This window comes from Bubalus bubalis, chromosome 11, assembly GCF_019923935.1.
Source record: "Bubalus bubalis isolate 160015118507 breed Murrah chromosome 11, NDDB_SH_1, whole genome shotgun sequence".
NCBI lineage: Eukaryota > Metazoa > Chordata > Mammalia > Artiodactyla > Bovidae > Bubalus > Bubalus bubalis.
The window spans coordinates 84177703-84195135 of NC_059167.1; the positions used below are offsets into that span (position 1 = coordinate 84177703).

General features: G+C 42.0%; 1 protein-coding gene across 11 annotated transcripts in view; it reads left to right on the top strand.

Annotated features, from left to right (window-relative positions):
* The window catches only part of MYO9A (myosin IXA), a 254505-nt gene extending 248339 nt beyond the window's left edge, over window positions 1-6166 (top strand). For all 11 annotated transcript variants that reach the window (XM_006056922.4, XM_006056915.4, XM_006056918.4 and 8 more), the window contains 2 exons: window positions 2525-2667; window positions 3345-6166. In XM_006056922.4, coding sequence (XP_006056984.2) covers window positions 2525-2667; window positions 3345-3808 — 607 coding nt within the window. In that variant the 3' untranslated portion in view covers window positions 3809-6166. The remainder of the gene's footprint in view (window positions 1-2524; window positions 2668-3344) is intronic.
* Window positions 6167-17433: the final 11267 nt, after the last annotated feature.

Consider the following 17433-nt stretch of genomic DNA (forward strand, 5'->3'; position numbering starts at 1 on the left):
TTCAATTTGTTGATGTGGTGTATTATGTTGATTGATTTGTGGATATTGAAGAATCCTTGCATCCCTGGGATAAAGCCCACTTGGTCATGGTGTATGATCTTTTTAATGTGTTGTTGGATTCTGATTGGTAGAATTTTGTTAAGGATTTTTGCATCTATGTTCATCAGTGATACTGGCCTGTAGTTTTCTTTTTTTGTGGCATCTTTGTCTGGTTTTGGTATTAGGGTGATGGTGGCCTCATAGAATGAGTTTGGAAGTTTACCTTCCTCTGCAATTTTCTGGAAGAGTTTGAGTAGGATAGGTGTTAGCCCTTCTCTAAATTTTTGGTAGAATTCAGCTGTGAAGCCGTCTGGACCTGGGCTTTTGTTTGCTGGAAGATTTCTGATTACAGTTTCGATTTCTGTGCTTGTGATGGGTCTGTTAAGATTTTCTATTTCTTCCTGGTCCAGTTTTGGAAAGTTGTACTTTTCTAAGAATTTGTCCACTTCTTCCACGTTGTCCATTTTATTGGCATATAATTGCTGGTAGTAGTCTCTTATGATCCTTTGTATTTCTGTGTTGTCTGTTGTGATCTCTCCTTTTTCATTTCTAATTTTATTGATTTGATTTTTCTTTCTTTGTTTCTTTATGAGTCTGGCTAATGGTTTGTCAATTTTATTTATCCTTTCAAAGAACCAGCTTTTGGCTTTGTTGATTTTTGCTATGATCTCTTTTGTTTCTTTTGCATTTATTTCTGCCCTAATTTTTAAGATTTCTTTCCTTCTACTAACCCTGGGGTTCTTCATTTCTTCCTTTTCTAGTTGCTTTAGGTGTAGAGTTAGGTTATTTATTTGACTTTTTTCTTGTTTCTTGAGGTGTGCCTGTATTGCTATGAACTTTCCTCTTAGGACTGCTTTTACAGTGTCCCACAGGTTTTGGGTTGTTGTGTTTTCATTTTCATTTGTTTCTTTGCAAATTTTGATTTCTTTTTTGATTTCTTCTGTGATTTGTTGGTTATTCAGCAGCATGTTGTTCAGCCTCCATATGTTGGAATTTTTAATAGTTTTTCTCCTGTAATTGAGATCTAATCTTACTGCATTGTGGTCAGAAAAGATGCTTGGAATGATTTCTATTTTTTTGAATTTACCAAGGCTAGATTTATGGCCCAGGATGTGATCTATCCTGGAGAAGATTCCGTGTGCGCTTGAGAAAAAGGTGAAATTCGTTGTTTTGGGATGAAATGTCCTATAGATATCAATTAGGTCTAACTGGTCTATTGTATCGTTTAAAGTTTGTGTTTCCTTGTTAATTTTCTGTTTAGTTGATCTATCCATAGGTGTAAGTGGGGTATTAAAGTCTCCAACTATTATTATGTTATTGTTAATTTCTCCTTTCATACTTGTTAGCATTTGTCTTACATATTGCGGTGCTCCTATGTTGGGTGCATATATATTTATAATTGTTATATCTTCTTCTTGGATTGATCCTTTGATCATTATATAGTAACCTTCTTTGTCTCTTTTCACAGCCTTTGTTTTAAAATCTATTTTATCTGATATGAGTATTGCTACTCCTGCTTTCTTTTGGTCCCTATTTGCATGGAAAATCTTTTTCCAGCCCTTCACTTTCAGTCTGTATGTGTCCCCTGTTTTGAGGTGGGTCTCTTGTAGACAACATATGTAGGGGTCTTGTTTTTGTATCCATTCAGCCAGTCTTTGTCTTTTGGTTGGGGCATTCAACCCATTTACGTTTAATTATTGATAAGTATGATCCCGTTGCCATTTACTTTATTGTTTGGGGTTCGAATTTATACACCCTTCTTGTGTTTCCTGTCTAGAGAATATCCTTTAGTATTTGTTGGAGAGCTGGTTTGGTGGTGCTGAATTCTCTCAGCTTTTTTAAGAAAATTGTTTAAGAGCTAGAAGGAATCCTATAGACTATCTAGTTTAGTCTCTTTGTTTTTGTGGATGAGAAAGTTAAGGTCCATAAAGAGGAAAGTACTTTCCTGATGTATTATGAATGAGTTTAGAGTGAGTTTAGAATCCCAGTCTCCTGATTAGCAGCCCAGAGTTCATTTCATCAAAGGATCTTATAGCTTTAGCATCTTCCTCTGCCTCAGCCTTAGCCCCATTGTAGGTCCCAGCCTTTGCTGTCTTTAACCTTCACTATGACTGTGACTTGTTCAGTCGCTAAGTCATGTTCAGCTCTTTGCGACCCCATTGACTGCAGCAAGCCAGGCTTCCCTATCCTTCACTATCTCCCTTAGTTTGCTCAAACATGTCCATTGAGTCGGTGATGCCATCCAACCATGCCATCCTCTGTCATCCCCTTCTCCTTCTGCCTTCAATCTTTCCCAGCGTCTTTTCCAATGAGTTGGCTCTTCACATCAGGTATACAGATCCTTATCACCACCCTGGAAGGGAACAGTAAGAAATGTGACTGTTTTTGCTACCTAAATTCCTGACATTCACAGAACGTCTGCTTTCCTTTTGGCTTCTTTCCATTTCTTATCAAATGTTAATGATTCCTTGATTGTATCTTACAGGGAAGAACTAACATTTGAGATGCTTGTCCTGGAACCACGTGCCTCTGATGATGAAACCCTTGAGTCTGAGGCCTCCATAGGGACTGCTGATAGCTCAGAAAATTTGAATATTGAGTCTGAAGGTGCCTTCTCTGAGAAATCAGGTAAATGAACATGTGAGACCAAAGACTCCAGATTTGTTTTGCAGAAGAGGAATAAGGATTCCCAAGCAAAGACAGTCTCTTTGAAGAAGGCCTTTGACCTTACATGAAAAGATGACAAAGTCCTAAGGAGCTGAAGTATACCAGTCCTCTTGAAGCTTCTGTATAAATTGTTGATCAGACCAAACCTTCAGTGCAACATAGTTCTTTTGTAATGTAATGTTTCCTTGTGTTTACCACAGAGGAAAGCCAGCAGTCACAGCTCATGTTGTCTTACTGACTCATGACCCATTTTCTAAGAGTAGGTAGTGGGAGCCGTGCCCTACTATAAGATGGGACTGGACCCAAGGAAGTCTTTAACTGCCTGCCATGTCTCCACGAGATGTGGTATTTACTACATATTGTGGCAGTGTTTTAAATGATGGGGATGGCTGTGGGCCTCTTCTAATGGCATGATCCCACTCCAGCTTCCTCAGGGTTGATTCTGAAACGATATGGATGGTGTAGAAATGGGTGGTTAGGTCTTCATGAGTTGTGACTGTGCCCGAAGCAGGTCACCTTGGACCCTCCAGATCTTAGCCCACCCACTTTCACATGTGAGCAGTGACACCTCTTCATCACACAATGATTTGCTTCAGAGAGAACTGTCATTTACAGCTTTGGTCTCTTTCTTGCATTAGAGAGAAGCTTAGCCCTTATCTCTACGAAGGCAGCTGGCAAGTCTGAACCTTCAAGCAAATTGCGAAAGCAGCTCAAAAAGCAGCAAGACTCACTGGATTCAGTGGACTCTTCAGTCTCTTCTTTATGTTCATCTGGCACTGCATCTTCTCATGGGACCAGAAGACGATTTCAGATTTATTCCAAATCTCCTTTCTACCGAGCTTCCTCAGCTGGTGAGGCCCTCGGGATGGAAGGGCCATCGGGCCAGACCAAATCCCTAGAAGACAAGCCTCAGTTCATCAGCAGAGGAACCTTCAACCCTGAAAAGGGCAAACAAAAATTAAAGAATGTGAAAAACTCACCTCAGAAAACCAAAGAGACCCCAGAGGGGATAGTTGTGTCTGGCCGCAGGAAAACTGTGGACCCAGACTGCAGCTCGGCCCAACAGCTAGCTCTCTTTGGGAATAATGAGTTTATGGTCTGAACTGGCAGATGTGTGTCCCTTATGGCTACAGAGTGGTAAACACATCTCATCTTGGGGCTTCATCACCTGGTCCACAGTATCCATCCTGATTGTGGTCCTGCCTCTTGCCCGAGCATACAACCAAGACCTTGTGTGCTGAGTCCCAGGTGGGCCTCCTGCCGAAGCGGAAAGTCTTCTTTGAAGCCTGCCAGGGATGGTACCAGCTGTGCCTTGGCTGCTGTATCCAGCTAGAGATTTTGCTGAACAGAGCGCCCAGGGCCTTGGGATTTGGGTCAGTTGTGGAGGTCTTTGTAGTTGCCTCTCCTCCCTCCCTTTTTCCCTTCCCAGAGGTGAGAGTGGAACTGGGGGGACATTGTGGGCTAGAGGGACCCACTGATTTCTAACATTTGAAGAAAACATATAAACCTTTCTTAACCATGAAAGCAAAATCCTTTGAGTTTATTTTGGGATAGTTAGGAGCTGGTATAGAATATAATTTTCTTCCAAGGATTTGTAAGCAAAAAGCCTAAGCCCTCTATTTTAAGATTTTTGAGAAACACTCCATGTTATATTCTGGGGAAAGTAAAAAAAAAAGCAGTTGTCTCCATCAAGCCATCAGAGCATGTTTGAGACCTCTGTGGTTATCCAACGAAGAAGAGAAGACCTCTTTTGTTTTTCAGCGATGTTTGATGTCATAATAATCAATCCTGGTTTAACCCCTGGTTAGTTCCTGCCAAATGTATTGCATGGGCCAAAGTTTCAATAGCCATACTGTTCTTATATCCCCTGATCCTAGAATCAGGTTCCTCTAATATTTTTTAAATGTCCCAGAGACATGGTGATCCCTAAACAGGAGGGTTTCATTCTAATTTATCCAGGCCTTTCTCTTTGTATAGATTAAACTGAAGACCATATATGAACCTGTTTATCTGCTGGTGAATTTCCACCACGAGCTCACACAAATGATGTGACCACTTAATCACTTCTCCCCAAGCATTCACACATAGCACTGCATGAATAAATGTTACAGAAAGCTGCCAAAAAAGAAAAAAAGATAAGTTTTTAATATGACCCATCTAGATTTTATCTTTTTTTCCTCAGACCATCAGTATTAAATAGATTTAAAAAAATCAAGGACTACTTGAAGCTATTTTTGTTAATATTCTGGTTACTGAAGTTTACTGTAAATATATATATGTATAGTGTGCATATTTCTTTTAACTTTATGCTTCCTTCCTCCCCATAGAATTTCTTCCCACAGATTAAGGGCCATTGGATGTGGTGGTGAGAGCCAGACATCCCTGGGTTGAGGGAAAAGTCAAACCATTTTTCTCACCACTGGGTGTCTCCATGTACCTGAGTTATAAAAGCATTTTAAGCTTCTTAGTGTCTGTGGGATTAGAAGTCTGTTTTTGCTATTTATAATATATGGGAAATGAAACATGATACCCTTTCTTGAGATAAGTATGTGAAAATGTTTCTTTTTTAAAGTTACTAAATGCATCTTGTCTAACTACCACATGCACTGTTCTAAAAAAGAGCCTTTACCATCTGTAACCTGAATTTTGGTTATTTTTCCTTTTCATACTTCTTTGAGATGAAGTTATAGAAACCTGAGGACTTTCATTAATAAGGCAGAGTCTCTCCTGTTACACAACAGTGAACCTCATGCCACTGCCTCTGGCTGCTGTCGAGCCCCAGAGGCCAGACACAAATATCCTGAGTGGCAGCTCCAGGTAGCAGGCGGCTTTCCTCTCCCTGGTGGGGTTCAGAAATGACCTCGGGAAAAGGAGTCTTTGTCAATTTCCAGAATGATGATGGTTAGTAACTAAACATGTTTGATTTTATAGCCTGCAAACATCTGTCACCTTGTTCATGCTGCCTTGAGGAGTAATAAAGGTAAATAAGGTCTTTAAAAATCTGAATAATCTCCTAGAGCAGAACCCAGCCCCTCAGCATGGTTGTGTCTGCATGGGTGCCCCAGTCCCTGTGCCAGGCGCAGTCTCTCCCCTTATTCTTGGGAAGGTGGTTTTCAGCCCGTGTTGAGTACTCCTTTCCACTTGTTCCAGGACATTGGTTAAAGACTATACAAAATAAAGCAAGTACCCCTGTTGAGTAGTTTTCTTTGGCCTAGAGGAATGGCCTGGGAAACACATCTTGGCATACGGTCTCCCTTCTAAATCTTTGTGGAGTTTTTGTTTTGTTGCTGTTGTTTTGCAAAACATGGCAGTTAAAAAAAAATTAAAAATAAAAATCTACTCATATAGGTCACTTTATAGGAACCAGGTGATGGATGTTAAGAGACTTTATAATTTTTTCTCAGGGACCTAAAACCTGAATTTGGATAACATTAAATAAATATTTGTTTTTCAGTTGCTAGATTTGTGGATTTCTAGTCATTTAACAAGCTGTCAGAATGGAGGGGTGGGGAAAGGGAGCTGCATGGAATGCTAAGAATGGAGAGCAAAGGCGGGACCCTCCCTTTGAAGGAAAGCATGCTGCTGTTCTCTAGAATAATGGGCATTGTTGGCCTGAAAAAGATGAAGCCATAACACTTAACAACTGTCAGAACCGAGTGCTGTCTGTCCTCTCCTCTGATCTTAACTGGTCATCTCTGTGATTCATGTTACGTTACCACAGCTGATGCTGCATTACAATCACTTACAATTAAGATATTTAACATCTGTATGTGTCAACTGTGTGTTTTCTATTTGCTTCTCCTTCGCTCATTTTCTTTGATCTCAGATGCCTCAAAGGAAACCCATATGTGGCAGCATAGAGGCAGCCCCTCATTTGGAGCCCATACTCTAAAATGCAGAGCATTCTCTTCTTACCACACATTCCCAGCTCCAGATAGAGCCTAGAGTTGTAATTCTCCCCATTAAAGCCAACGTATCCCTTATCATGGAAAATGTAATGGAAGCAGAGAAGTTTAATTGTAGGGTCAAAGTGTGTATACACAAAATGAAGTAAATACAGAAAGGATTCAGGAAGGTGACTTGCTTCATTTGTAATGCACTGTGTACTTCCTGCCATTTTAATTATTTTGCCACTCTGGGTTTCTGCGAATACAAAGGAGGTAACAGCCCAATATGAGCCTTGTGGAGGCAGAGGGACCTGAATTCAGGGGGTGGGATATAAGAGCCCTCACTTCTCAAGGGAGTTAGTGGAGACTTCTGTCTTCCATCACAGTAGGGTTGTTTTCACTGTCAAAGATGGAGGGTCCCAGAAGCATGCAGAAAACAGGAGCTCCAGCAAGGTTCTGCAGGCCCACTTCAGTGCCTGTGGGCCACATTTTTCTTTTTTAAACTGTAACTAAGGAATGTGTACCTTTCACAAGCACTTTGGTGGACAAGAGAGAAGAAAATATTCTCAGGATGTTTTATTTAAAAACACTCCAGCTGACTTTCCTCATTCTCCTCTCTCTCATTTTTCCCCCTCTTGGTCATTCTGTGTTGACCAACACAGCATCATTCTGTGCTGACAGATATGTTTGTCTACCCATAATTGTGGGACAGCTCCCCATAATTCTGTGACAGTTGGCACTGTTCCCCAATACCATGCTAGCCTTGGTTGTAAAGTTCCTTGGTGTTTGTGGGAGTCTTTCTTGGGGCATCCCTGATGGATCACATGGTAAAGAATCTGCCTGCAATGTGGGAAACCTGGGTTCGATCCCTGGGTTGGAAAGATACCCTGGAGAAGGGAATGGCAACTCACCCCAGTATTCTTGCCTGGAGAATTCTACGGACAGAGGTTACAGTCCATGAAGTCTCAGAGTCAGACACAACTGAGTGACTAACACTAAGCCATTACTCTTACCTGGAAAATCCCATGGATGGAGGAGCCTAGTAGGCTGCAGTCCATGGGGTCGCTAGGAGTTGATGCAACTGAGTGGCTTCCCTTTCACTTTTCACTTTCATGCATTGGAGAAGGAAATGGCAACCCACTCCAGTGTTCTTGCCTGGAGAATCCCAGGGACGGGGGAGCCTGGTGGGCTGCCGTCTGTGGGGTCGCACGGAGTCGGACATGACTGAAGCGACTTAGCAGCAGCAGCAGCATGCCCCTAAAATACTGTTACTCACTTTTCTCTGGAGCTGCTCCCACATTTTATCTGGTGGTAAAGGGCAAAATAGTGACTATGGAGGTGGATCTATTAGGTCTTGTTGGTCTCTTGGTTGAAACTGTTGTCAAAAAAGCCCCCACCAAGGGGTCCATCACCTTGCTTTCCATCCATACTGAATGCCTCCTTACCATCCCTCTTAGGTCATGTAAAAGTTGCACCTTTGGAACCAAGTAATTGTATTTACTAAGGGAAAGGTGTGGACTACAGATAAGTATTATATTAATGGATTTAAAGTAATTTATATAAATACACTGTAAATTTATAAAAGACTATCTATTGTAAAAGGACATAGCCTGTGAAATATAATATCATTTTACTGTTTAACAGAATAATTCTATACAAAGAATGATTTGTCTCACCCACAGAACTGATTACATTCCTGATGCAATCAACAGGCACTTTGTGATTTCCTTTTTTTTTTTTTTTTTGGCAGGGGGTGGGGCTGGGGCCATCAGTTGTATAAAGTGCAGTTTGTGCCACTCAAAATATGCACTGTATGGCTACACAAGAGCAGTTTAATGGACAGATCACTCCATGGCTCATTAAAGACAAAGCTTCCAGAAGCAGCAATATGTGTGGTTTGTTTTCTGACCATCTTGGCTCCCACCCCAACTCAGTCCAGCCTGAACCCAAGGAACAGCAATGATTTTTGATAAAGTGCTCATTTTAAGCAAAGGGCTGAGCCCCAAATTGATAAAGTACAGAGATGGTAATTATTGGGAACTTAATATAGCTCAAGTGAAGGTGAGATTTCAAGTTGTGAGTTTTCCATAAGGGATGCTAAACTGGGAAGAAAATAAATTACGTTGAAGATCCTCACCAAAAAGGCATAGCTGCTAGTAGAGGGCCCTGGTGTGTCCTTTTTTGTTTTCCCCCTGCACTTGCATGACTTTGGCAAGGTCATTTGCCTTCAGTCTGGAATGTATTCGCTCCCCCAGGTTTTCTCTGGGTAACTCCTACTGACTCTGAGGTCATAGTGTAAAAGGCATTTCTACTTGGAAATGTCCTCTTCCCCGTTGAACTGGCTTAGATGTTTTGTGTTCTCAACAGCTCCCAGTGTTTGTGACATCAAAAAACTGACATTAGCTTCCCAAGGCAAGAAAGGAACCTATCTTCCTGACTTAGATCCTCAGCACCTAACAAAAGGTGCCCACACTTACATTTTGGATGAGAGAGTTGAATGTGATCAGGGGTTCTCTACCAAACCAAATCTAAAGTGGAATTAGAAAAAAAAATTCTGGTCAGATTTTCCCTAATGTCAAATTTATTCCATTTTAAAATTCTGAGATCATCCTTTCCATTTTTTACATTGTTTACATCTACAGTTTGCATTGTCTACATGACAACATAATAAGAAGAGTGGATTGTTTAAGGTTTCCTCAATTGGCTAAATTGGAGAAGGCAATGGCACCCCACTGCAGTACTCTTGCCTGGAAAATCCCATGGACGGAGGAGCCTGGTAGGCTGCAGTCCATGGGGTCGCGAAGAGTTGGACATGACTGAGCGACTTCACTTTCACTTTCATGGATTGGAGAAGGAAATGGCAACCCACTCCAGTGTTCTTGCCTGGAGAATCCCAGGGATGGAGGAGCCTGGTGGGCTTCCGTCTATGGGGTCGCACAGAGTCGGACACGACTGAAGTGACTTAGCAGCAGCAGCAGCAATTGGCTAAATAAAACCTAGTAATGCCATTTTTGAAAGTTCCCCATGTGTTAACTAAATCTACAACAAACCTTTCTGATTATGAAGAAAGAGCAGAAAGTTGTAAGGAGACACAGATCAGAGCTTTTACTTGTTAAAAAAAAATTGTTCTTTCTCCTAAATTGGATAACAGTACAGCATCTTAGCGGAGAAGGCAATGGCATCCCACTCCAGTACTCTTGCCTGGACAACCCCATGGACGGAGGAGCCTCGTAGGCTGCAGTCCATGGGGTCGCTAAGAGTCAGACATGACTAAGCTACTTCACTTTCACTTTTCACTTTCATGCATTGGAGAAGGAAATGGCAACCCACTCCAGTGTTCTTGCCTGGAGAATCCCAGGGACAGAGGAGCCTGGTGGGCTTCCGTCTATGGGGTCACACACAGTTGGACACTACTGACGTGACTTAGCAGCAGCAGTAGCAGCAGCACAGCATCTTAGAGCCAGGGACATAACCATGAACATTGATGAGACACCTATAATATCTATTGGATCTTGTGAGACATCTCAGACTCTAAAAGCAAGTCACTTCCCTGTTCTGTGGGGCCATTTATCCCTCATTTGACAAGTGTTGACTGAGCACTCTAGTTGGTTGGGATACACTGGTGACCAAAGCCCTTGCACCCTATGGAGCTTGCATCCTAGTGAGGAAAACCAGTGGTGTCCACCAGATGGAGACTAGTCAACCACAGTACCTGGGTCCCACTTCAGGTTTTATTAATCTGAATGGTTGCTTCTTGGCAACTTGTGAGTCTTTCTCTGCCCTCCCTACATCTAAATACTCTCTTAAGGGTAGAGGTAGAGTGTCTCACCAGAGACGGCAATGGCAACCCACTCCAGTACTCTTGCCTGGAAAATCCCATCGTCAGAGGAGCATGGTTGGCTGCAGTCCATGGGGTCGCAAAGAGTCGGACACGACTGAGCGACTTCACTTTCACTTTTCACTTTCGTGCATTGAAGAAGGAAATGGCAACCCACTCCAGTATTCTTGCCTGGAGAATCCCAGGGACAGGGGAGCCTGGTGGGCTGCTGTCTATGGGGTCACACAGAGTCAGACACGACTGAAGCGACTTAGCAGCAGCAGCAGCAGCAGCAGACGAGTGTCTCACAAATCTGAAAACTGCAGTTGAAAAGAAAGCCCCCCCCCCCAAAAAAAAGAAAAAGAAAGGCCCAGATAGGCCCACAGAGTCTATCTCTGTGTGCTCCATAACTGAAGACGTTTCTGGCACCGAGGGCAGAAAAGAGTTTTCATAGTATCCCCTCCCCTAGCACTGGCCCTAAATCCATTAGGGTAGAGCTATTACCCATCTGAGTTTCAGCAGGGCCAATTTACAGCAAAAGGTTGAGTAAATCCTAGGATCAACTGGGAGCTGTATTGTATTAGGATTACAGAAGCCACTCTGTATTTCAGATGCGAAGGACTTGAGATAGGAATTAGGTGCTTAATGTAAACATTGGAAGAAGTGGGGAAGCAGGCCAGAGAAAGCCCCCACTGAAGGTCAAGAAAACCAGCAGATCTGAACCAAAAGTTCTCAAGAGTTTGCCTAGAAGCTCCTGCAACTCTAAAGAAGGTTGCTATGAAATTGTCTTCCCACACATTTGGCTGTGACTGTGTCCAGAGATTAATGGCTTCTCATTTACTTTACACATCTCACGTGAGTGCCTGTCTTCTACTAGCAAACCATAGGAGAAGGGGATCCTGAAAAATGTACTTACTGGCATCTCTGCAATGAAGACAAGACCTTAAGAAGGGTCATGGGGCAGGGTGAGGGGGTGGATGCTGGGTTGCCTGCAGTAACTAAGTTTATGTACAACACCATAGTTATGGCAGAAAGCAAAGAAGAACTAAAGAGCCTCTTGATGAAAGTGAAAGAGAGTGAAAAAGTTGGCTTAAAACAACATTCAGAAAACTAAGATTGGGGGCGGTCCTAAGATGGCGGAGGAATAGGACAGGGAGACCACTCTCTCCCCCACAAATTCATCGAAAGATCATTTGAATGCTGAGCAAATACCACAAAACAACTTCTGAACGCTGGCAGAGGACATCAGGCACCGAGAAAGGCAGCCCATTGTCTTAGAAAGGAGGTAGGACAAAATATAAAAGATAAAAAGAGAGACAAAAGAGTTAGAAATGGAGACCCATCCTGGGGAGGGAGTCATAAAAGAGAAGTTTCCAAACACCAGGAAACCCTCTTACAGGTGGGTCTGTGGGGAGTTTTGGAATCTCAGAGGGCATATAACTGGGAGGAAAAAACAAAATCCACAGATTACACGCCTAACTGCAGCTCCCAGTGGAGAAGTAGCCCAAAGGCTCGTGTTCACCACCAGCAAGCCAGGTCTGAACAGGGAAGTGTGGACTGCATTGCTTAGGGTAAGCCCCAGGCCTGAATGCCCTGAGGGCAATCTGAGGGAGCTAACGTGAGATAACAACCCAAACCATGGGATAGAGAGAAAAAAGAGAACTTTCCCGTAAAAAGCTCTAATCTAAGCCACTGCCGGCCACTCACAGAACAAAGGACTGAGCCAATACCAGAGGACAGCTAGCTGACAGCAGACTGGCCCATCCCTCACTGGAAGCAGGGAGGCAGGCAGGTGACAGCCAGAGCTGAAGGCAAGGGGCCAACTCAGCCCCAGAGACAGCATCCTCTACCAAACTGCAAGCAGGCTCCCAGTTGCTAACCAAGTCTTCCTGGGATCCTTCCTGGGACAGTTGACATCCACCAGGAGGGTTGCAACCAGAGATCAGCTCCCCAGAGGAGACACACAGCACACCCGAGACAGCGCTCCTGCTGCGCACCCAGGAAACCAAGTGGCTGGGACAGGGGAGGTGATAAGATGCACCCCCCACCTGGGGAGTGTGCACTCGCCAAGCATCTGGTCGCCTGAGCTGCTCGGAAGCTCAGGAAGGGCACAAAACATAGGCCCAACCGAGTCTGTGCCTTTGTGGAGTACCTGGGAACCCGAACCTGAGCAGCTTAGACGTGGGAAGTGCACGCAACCCAGGGCCCACCTTAGACAGTTCCCCTGCAGAGCAACCTGGAAGCCTGAGCAGTGTAGACCAGGAAAGCACACACGCCGTGAGTGGGGGCAAACCTAGTGTGGCCCAGACACTGTGAGTGCTCCCCACACACGCCAGTGATATTTGTTGGCAATGTTCCTCCCTCCCCACAGCACAACTGAATGAGTGAGCCTAAATAAATGACCACCTTCACCGCCTTGTGTCAGGGTGGAAGTTAGATACTGAAGAGACTTGCAAACAGAGGAAGCCAAAATAAACAAGAGGGAACCGCTTTGGAAGTGACAGGTGCAACAGATTAAAACCCTGTAGTTAGCATTGGCTACATTGAAAGGGACCTATAGTATATAGACCTATAGACCTTGAGAAGTATAAGCTGGATCAAGGAACTATCTGAAACTGAGCTGACCCCACACTGCACTCAACAGCTCCAGATAAATTCCTAGATATATTTTACTATTATCATTTTTAAATTTTTTAATTAAAAAAATTTTAAGTTCTTTATTACTCCTTTAATTTTCATTTTTAAAATCTACTATTACCTTGCAAAAAAAAGACCCTATTTTTAAAGCAAACTTCATATTTTGTAAATAACTTTTGCAATTTTTTTTAATATTGTATTTTTGAGAGTCTATGGCAACCCACTCCAGCCTGGGGAATCCCAGGGATGGGGGAGCCTTGTGGGCTGCCGTCTATGGGGTCACACAGAGTCAGACACGGCTGAAGTGACTTAGCAGCAGCAGCAGCAGCAACCTCTACTCTAGATTTTTAATCTTTGCTTTTTGGTATTTGTTACAATTCTGTACCTTTAAGAATCCAATCTTCAGTACCCATTTTTACTTAGGAGTGTGATTACTGGTTTGATTGCTCTCTCCCCTTTTGACTCCTTTTTCTCTCCCAGGTCACCTCTATCTTCTTCCTCCCCCTTCTCTTCTCTACTTAACTCTGTGAATCTCTTTGTGTATTCTGGGCTGTGGAGAACACTTAGGGAACTGATCACAGGCTAGATTGGTCTCTTTCCTTTTGACTCCCCCTCCTCTCCTCCTGGTCACCTCTATCTCCTTCCTCCCTCTTCTCTTCTCTATGGAATTCCATGAACCTCTCTGAGTGTTCTAGACTGTGGAGAGCAAATAGGGAATTGATTACTGGCTAGATTACTCTCCCCTTTTGATTTCCCCTCTTCTCCTCCTGGTCACCTCTATCTCCCACCTCCCTCTTCTCCATGTAACTCTGTGAACCTCTCTGGGTGTCCTCCACTGTGGAGAATCTTTTCACCATTAACCTAGATGTTTTATCATCAGTGCTGTATGGATGGAGAAGTCTTGAGGCTACTGTAAGAATAAGACTGGAAGCCAGAGGCAGGAGGCTTAAATCCAAAACTTGAGAACACCAGAAAACTGACTCCAGGGAACATTAATAGACAAGAGCTCATCCAAAAGCCTCTGTACCTACACTGAAACCAAGCTCCACCCAAGAGCCAACAAGTTTCAGAGCAAGACATACCAAGCTAATTCTCCAACAATGCAGGAACATAACCCTGAGCACAAAAATACAGGTGGCCAAAAGTCACACCAAACCCATAGACCCCCTCAAAATTCACTGCTAGACATTTCATTACACTCCAGAGAGGAGATCCAGCTGCACCCACCAGAACACCAATGCAAGCTTCCCTAACCAGGAAACCTTGACAAGCCATTCATCCAACCCCACCCACAGGGAGGAACCTCCACAATAAAGAGGAACCACAAACTTCCAGCATACAGAAAGGCCACCCCAAACACAGCAACCTAAACAAGATGAAAAGGCAGAGAAATATTCAGCAGGTAAAGGAACAGGATAAAAGCCCACCAAACCAAACAAAAGAGGAGGGAATAGGGAGTCTACCTGAAAAAGAATTCAGAATAATGATAGTAAAAATGATCCAAAATCTTGAAAACAAAACGGAGTTACAGATAAATAGTCTGGAGACAAGGATTGAGAAGATGCAAGAAAAGTTTAACAAGGACCAAGAAGAAATTAAAAAAGAGTCAATAATGAATAATGCAATAACTGAGATCAAAAGCACCCTGGAGGGAACCAACAGTAGAATAACTGAGGCAGAAGATAGGATAAGTGAGGTGGAAGATAGAATGTGGAAATAAATGAAGCACAGAGGAAAAAAGAAAAAAGAATTAAATGAGGACAACCTCAGAGACCTCTGGGACAAAGTTAAACACCCCAACATTCGAATCATAGGAGTCCCAGAAGAAGAAGACAAAAAGAAAGGCCATGAGAAAATACTTGAGGAGATAATAGTTGAAAACTTCCCTAAAATGGGGAAAGAAATAGCCACCCAAGTCCAAGAAACCCAGAGAGTCGCAAACAGGATAAACCCAAGGTGAAACACCCCAAGACACATTTTAATCAAATTAATGAAGATCAAACACAACAAATATTAAAAGCAGCAAGGGAAAAACAACAAATAACTCACAAGGGGATCCCCATAAGGATAACAGCTGATCTTTCAATAGAAACTCTTTAAGCCAGAAGGGAATGGCAGAACATACTTAAAGTGATGAAAGAGAAAAACCTACAACCCAGATTATTGTACCCAGCAAGGATCTCATTCAATATGAAGGAAAAATCAAAAGCTTTACAGACAAGCAAAAGCTCAGAGAATTCAGCACCACCAAACCAGCTCTTCAACAAATGCTAAAGGATCTTCTCTAGACAGGAAACACAGAAAAGATTTATAAACTCGAACCCAAAACAACAAAGTAAATGGCAATGGGATCATACTTACCAATAATTACCTTAAATGTGAATGGGTTGAATGCCCCAACCAAAAGACTGTGGCTGAATGGATGAGAAAACACACACACACACACACACACACACACACACACACACACACACACAAATGACCCCTATATATGCTGTCTATAAGAGACCCACCTCAAACCTAGGGACACATACAGACTGAAAGTGAAGGGCTGGAAAAAGAGATTTCATGCAAATGGAGACCAAAAGAAAGCATGAGTGGCAATAATCATATCAGATAAAATAGACTTTGAAATAAAGACTGTGGAAAGAGACAAAGAAGGACACTATATAATGATCAAAGAATCAATCCAAGAAGAAGATATAACAATTAGAAATATATATGCAGCCAACATAGGAGCACTGCAATATATAAGGCAAATGCTAACAAGTATGAAAGGGGAAATTAACAGTAACACAATAATAGTGGGAGACTTTAATATCCCACTCACACCTATGGATAGATCAACTAAACAGAAAATTAGCAAGGAAACACAAACTTTAAATGATACAATGGACCAGTTAGACTTAATTGATATCTATAGGACATTTCACCCTAAAACAATGAATTTCACCTTTTTCTCAAGCGCACATGGAACCTTCTCCAGGATAGATCACATCCTGGGCCATAAATCTAGCCTTGGTAAATTCAAAAAAATTGAAACCATCTCAAGCATCTTTTCTGATCACAGTGCAGTAAGATTAGATGTCGACTACAGGAAAAAAAAAAACTATTAAAGATACAAACATATGGAGGTTAAGCCACACACTTCTGAATAACCAACAAATCACAGAAGAAATGAAAAAAAAAATCAAAATATGCATAGAAACAAATGAAAATGAAAACACAACAACCCAAAACCTATGAGATTCAGTAAAAGTAGTGCTAAGGGGAAGGTTCATAGCAATACAAGCCTGCCTCAAGAAACAGGAGAGAAATCAAATAAATAACCTAACTCTACACCTAAAGCAACTAGAAAAGGAAGAAATAAAGAACCCCAGGGTTAGTAGAAGGAGAGAAATCACAAAAATTAGAGCAGAAATAAATGCAAAAGAAACAAAAGAGATCATAGCAAAAATCAACAAAGCTAAAAGCTGGTTCTTCAAGAAGATAAATCAAATAGACAAACCATTAGCCAGACTCATCAAAAAACAAAGGGAGAAGAATCAAACCAACAAAATTAGAAATGAAAATGGAGAAATCACAACAGACAACACAGAAATACAAAGGATCATAAGAGACTACTATCAGCAACTATATGCCAATAAAATGGACAACTTGGAAGAAATGGACAAATTCTTAGAAAAGTATAACTTTTCAAAACTGAACCAGGAAGAAATAGAAAATCTTAACAGGCCCATCACAAGCACAGAAATCGAAACTGTAATCAGAAATCTTCCAGCAAACAAAAGCCCAGGTCCAGACGGCTTCACAGCTGAATTCTACCAAAAATTTAGGGAAGGGCTAACACCTATCCTACTCAAACTCTTCCAGAAAATTGCAGAGGAAGGTAAACTTCCAAACTCATTCTATGAGGCCACCATCACCCTAATACCAAAACCAGACAAAGATGCCACCAAAAAAAAGAAATTACAGGCCAATATCACTGATGAACATAGATGCAAAAATCCTTAACAAAATTCTATCAAACAGAATCCAACAACATAGTAAAAAGATCATACATCATGACCAAATGGGCTTTATCCCAGGGATGCAAGGATTCTTCAATATTCACAAATCAATCAATGTGATACACCTCATTAACAAATTGAAAGAAAAAAACCATATGATTATCTCAATAGATGCAGAGAAAGCCTTTGACAAAATTCAATATCCATTTATGATAAAAAAAAAAAAAACAACCCTCCGGAAAGCAGGCATAGAAGGAACATACCTCAACATAATAAAAGCCATATATGAGAAACCTATCCTCAATGGTGAAAAATTGAAAGTATTTCCCCTTAAGTCAGGAACAAGACAAGGATGCCCACTCTTACCACTAATGTT